This window comes from Zingiber officinale, chromosome 7A, assembly GCF_018446385.1.
Source record: "Zingiber officinale cultivar Zhangliang chromosome 7A, Zo_v1.1, whole genome shotgun sequence".
In the NCBI taxonomy this organism is placed as follows: domain Eukaryota; kingdom Viridiplantae; phylum Streptophyta; class Magnoliopsida; order Zingiberales; family Zingiberaceae; genus Zingiber; species Zingiber officinale.
This window is the reverse complement of record NC_055998.1, coordinates 57,461,116-57,465,589: the sequence shown is the minus strand read 5'-3', so window position 1 is coordinate 57,465,589 and position 4,474 is coordinate 57,461,116. Positions and strand designations below refer to the sequence as shown.

Here is a 4,474-nt window from a genome sequence, read left to right as displayed (position 1 = left end):
AAAAAAATAAAGAAAAGAAAGACAGAAGCTTAAACTCATGGTCAATTCTCTAATACCGTCGAAGGTGGGAAGGAGAAGGGAGCAGCCTCCACGGAAATTGGTTGCCATCGACAATTGGAAGACGACGGGATTTCGCACCGGCGGGCCTTCGTGGGGACAGACGTTGTGGGAAGGAGTATCTGTTAGGGCACAGAGATGGCTGCGTCGGGATTCAACTGTTGATGGTGCCGCCTGTTGCCATTGACAGTTGAAAGACGACGGGATTTCGCACCGGTGGGCCTTCGTCGGGACAGACATCGTGGGAAGGATTGTTAGGGCACAAAGAGGGCGGCGTCACGAATAGAGTTTCTCGCAAAAGAGGTTTTCGGTGATTTTGACTCTTTGGTCTTCGGCGTCACGTGTTTCTCATGAGAAACACTGTTCCATATTGTCGTTTACTACGTGGGACAGAGGGACAAAGAAAGTTTCGGGACAGAAGAATTGAACTGGAGAAAAAGGTCAGAAAAATCCTTCTCGTTTACTTTCCTCAACTTACCTACCCAAGCAAACAAAGGATGGGGGTTTCTCTCCCTCCTCTCCACTCCCCTCCCCTTCCACTATACATTAGATAGCCTAGTCACCTGCCTATTGACATCATGCATGCATCTTGCCTCTTCAGTTTACCTTTTTCACTTATCGTTTCAACAACATCAAATGGTAAAAGGAACTCTAGTATCATTAACAGCTCTTTGATGACCATTTTTAAGGATAACTGCATATAATTAGAATCAATCCAATTTTAAACAAAATTTGGTGTAAAATCAGGAGAAGCAAACACACATCTATCTGCTTATAAGCGTAAAAAAAGAAAATAGTCACACTGACTTATAGGTTGAACCAACTGTGTACTCACTGACCAAGTATCTTATATACCAAAAAAAGTAAAATTGATAAAATGTTCTAAAGATATTGACAGAAAATATGAATATTTGATAGAACATCAAAGATATTACTTCTCCATTTTTAATTATCATATTTAGTTTATTTTGGAATAATAATTGTGATTCAGGGTCCAATGGTGGATGCTAGCCGTCGGATTTGGACTACCTCAATATGGTCAGGACATGTGCTTGTGTTATTCAATATGTACAAAATAAGATTAATGGGCAAGATAGGTATATTCCTTTGATGCCAACTTGATATTAGTTCTAGTCCCTTGCTGGAATGATATATATGTGTGATTCCTACTGAAATCTTAATACATGCACTCAAGTCTAACTATTTAGGTGATTATAAAACATGAAGCACAAATGCTACTACACTTCACTGCTTAATTGGCTAACAAGCTACAGGTTGGACATAGTCTGACACACTAAAACGCCATATAGATATCCCAGCATTAGATTTGAGAAGATCAAAAAGGGATAAAAAGTGATACATGCATGGGTCCCTTGTCTAAATCGGTTCAATTCTAGCAGAAAAATCCAATACATCAAAATCTTCATGTAATCATTTCTTAATAAAAAAATAAATAAATTGATTTAGAATTCAATCTCAGAAATTCTTCTAAGTTTCTAACATTAAGAAAAAAAAGCCTATCTTGGTATATTATACTGAAAGGTATTTTCATCTGCACAATTCTTGTTATAGGAAGGATTTAAAGAAACTAAAAAAATCTAAGGTTATATTTTGCAGTATGGAATGAATGGAATTGAATAAGAATGGAATGATAAGTGGAATTTATTACTTCCACTAGTGGAATGGTATGACAATTGAAATGATTTAAATTTATATTTGGACCATCTAGCCAATTTGAATCAATCAATCAATTTGGCAATCTTGGTCCGTCCAATTTACCGGCATGATCGCCTCATTTGATCATCCAACTTACCCAATTTTCGTCAAGTCCATTTGATATGCCTAGTATGCCCTATCCATCTGATTTGTTTAGCTTATCTAGTCACCTAATCCACTCAATAACCCATCCAGCCTATCCAATTCACACGGTCCGCCATGCTTGTTAGGAAAGAAATAGGCTACGACTTTTAATTACTGCAGTTATTATTTATTATTGGTTATAGCACCCAAACAAAGGCTGGATTAAATCATCAATCCCTACAGTTTATAAAAATAGCAAGCAACAAGCCGCAGCCTAAAATAGGTTTTGTTGTGATTACAGAACACTGTCCAGAGTATTACAGACAAAAAAAGTTTTTCTTTCGCTTTACAACTGTTAAAGACACAAAGGAGGCCACAAAACCAACAAAGATGTGGATCTAAAAGGAACAGAGATAATAATTAGAGAAATCATGAAGCTTAAACATCACATATCAGAGCAACTGCAATGCTTTAACGTTTGAACACGTTAATGATTTTTTTTATTATTTTTTTTGAAAGCTGTAGACATTAACGCGTTCAGAACTTTGAACGCGTTAATGCTACAGTGTAATAAAAAAATGTCCATGTCAGCATTAACATTCCAAGTTTAACAGCGTTGATGTCCATGTCAGCATTAACGTTCCAAGTTTAACAGCGTTGCGGTTGCTCTCAGTAGTCAAACTACCAAACAGAAGAACATGCTAGCAGATGATACGCACATATTCATTTACCAAGTCTTCTCTTCTCAGGCTGCAAATGGTAAAAAGAACTAAACCAAATACAAACGATAGCCAAGTAAAGTTTAAAAAAAAAATGAATTTGAAGGAAATGAAATTAAATGTAGATGTTATCCTCATTCAATGGAATGCAGTTTATTTCATATACTCGCTAACCATAATACCAGGGTGAGTTGTCACCTACATTCTCTCCTCGTGTAAGCTCGCCAAACTCAATGACCTACATCTTATCACAGTAATCAATGGAAAATCAGAAGAAAAACAAGCTTCGAAAGTGTTCCAATTTAATAATGCAAACTCACATTAGCTGAGCAAAAAACAAGCCTAGAAGACGAAAGGTCAATTAACTGAATTCATACTGATCCACATAGAACGTGTACTGAACAAAACTAATACAGCCTTATAATAGAATTAAATAGGGAGCCTAAGGTGCACCAATTTTATTCTCAGGAGGAGATCAATGGCGTCTAAGTTGATGGCAAGACACTGGCATTGCTCTCCAAGCTCCCATTATTGCAACTGAGATGAACCTTGCTGGCTTTCCAGCCATCACCTTCAGGATCCGTGATCACCTCAAAAAGTAACTTGATCAAGGAGGACAACCCCCCGAGGAAATTGTGATCTATGATTCCATTTCCCTCCACCACATGAGCAAAATCCACAAGCTTCACCCTAACACCAGAGGATCTCCCGACGGCCGCAGCCGCCGCATCCTTCTCGTAGATCAGCAAGATGGAGGTGGAGTAGAAGTGGAAGATCGTCTGCTCCTCAAACCACGCTTTGATCTCTTGCAGCTGCGCTAGGACGCCATCCGCGGCACCGTAGACGACGGACGCGAGGTCACAATCGAGCTTCTCGTCCGTCGAAGGCGAATTTCTGGAGACAAACTGCCTCAGGACCCGCCGCGTCTCCTCCACGGAGTAAACCCTGACGCGGGATCTAAGCGGGCGCCAGAAGGAATCAGCGCCCACTCCCGGATTCTGGATCTGGACGCCGGAGACGCGGAAGCCGAGGGTGGGGCTGGCGCTCTCACGATCCCTGGCGATGCACTTACGGAAATAGTCGTCGGGGGAGTCAGGGGGCCAGGTGCAGGCTCCGATCTTGAGGTCGATGATGGAGGGTGAGCGGAAGGCGGGGAGGAGGTCATCGAGGGCGAGGTGGGGGCGAGGGCCGGAGCCGTCGGAGGATGGAAGGAAGTGGGTGCCATGGAAGCCCGGAAAGAAGGAACGGATGGCGGGAGGGACGGCAGGGTGGGAGAAGAAGGCGGCGTAGAAGGAGAGCTCGGAGTCACCGCGGCCGTCTCCCTGGAGGGGCTTGTAGAAGAGGCCACGGCCGTCGACCAGGGGGCCGAGCTTGCCGTCCTTGGCGCTGTGGCCCGCCACCTGGTGCTCGGGTGGCTTCAGAATCGGGCTGGCCATGGCTCCGGTTTCAGAGTTCGGCTTCGGCAGTGGTTTAGAAAGACAGAAGAAAGAATCGACGAAGCACGCGTGATGGGAAAGCTGGCTGGGCAAAAAACAAAAAACAAAAAGGCTCAAGCCTATTGGGAATCTGAAAGACGAGATATTAGAAATTTCTCAACGCAACGCAACGCAACGCAACGCAACTTCACTTCGAACAAGTGGTAGGCATAGAATGACAAGTGGTAAACATAAATCATTTTGAAAACCAAAACAATTTTTACTTAATTAAAAATTGATTTAATTAATAAATTTTTTGAAGATCAATTTTGAGTTCTATAATTGAGATTTTAATTTAAGCCATCAACCATGTTGGCCAAGCCACATCAACTTTACTTGGAATATCCTACATAACTTAACACGCATATCAAATATATTAACAAACGTAATTTAAATCCTTTTCTAACTCACGAAAATGCTTAC

General features: G+C 41.7%; 1 protein-coding gene across 1 annotated transcript; it reads right to left on the bottom strand.

Moving 5' to 3' along the window:
- Nucleotides 1-2,851: 2,851 nt before the first annotated feature.
- LOC122001418 (inositol polyphosphate multikinase IPK2-like) lies at nt 2,852-4,192 on the bottom strand. Its single transcript, XM_042556141.1, has one exon. It carries the CDS (start codon nt 4,010-4,012, stop codon nt 3,062-3,064), a length of 951 nt encoding a protein of 316 aa, XP_042412075.1. The 5' UTR covers nt 4,013-4,192; the 3' UTR covers nt 2,852-3,061.
- Nucleotides 4,193-4,474: the final 282 nt, after the last annotated feature.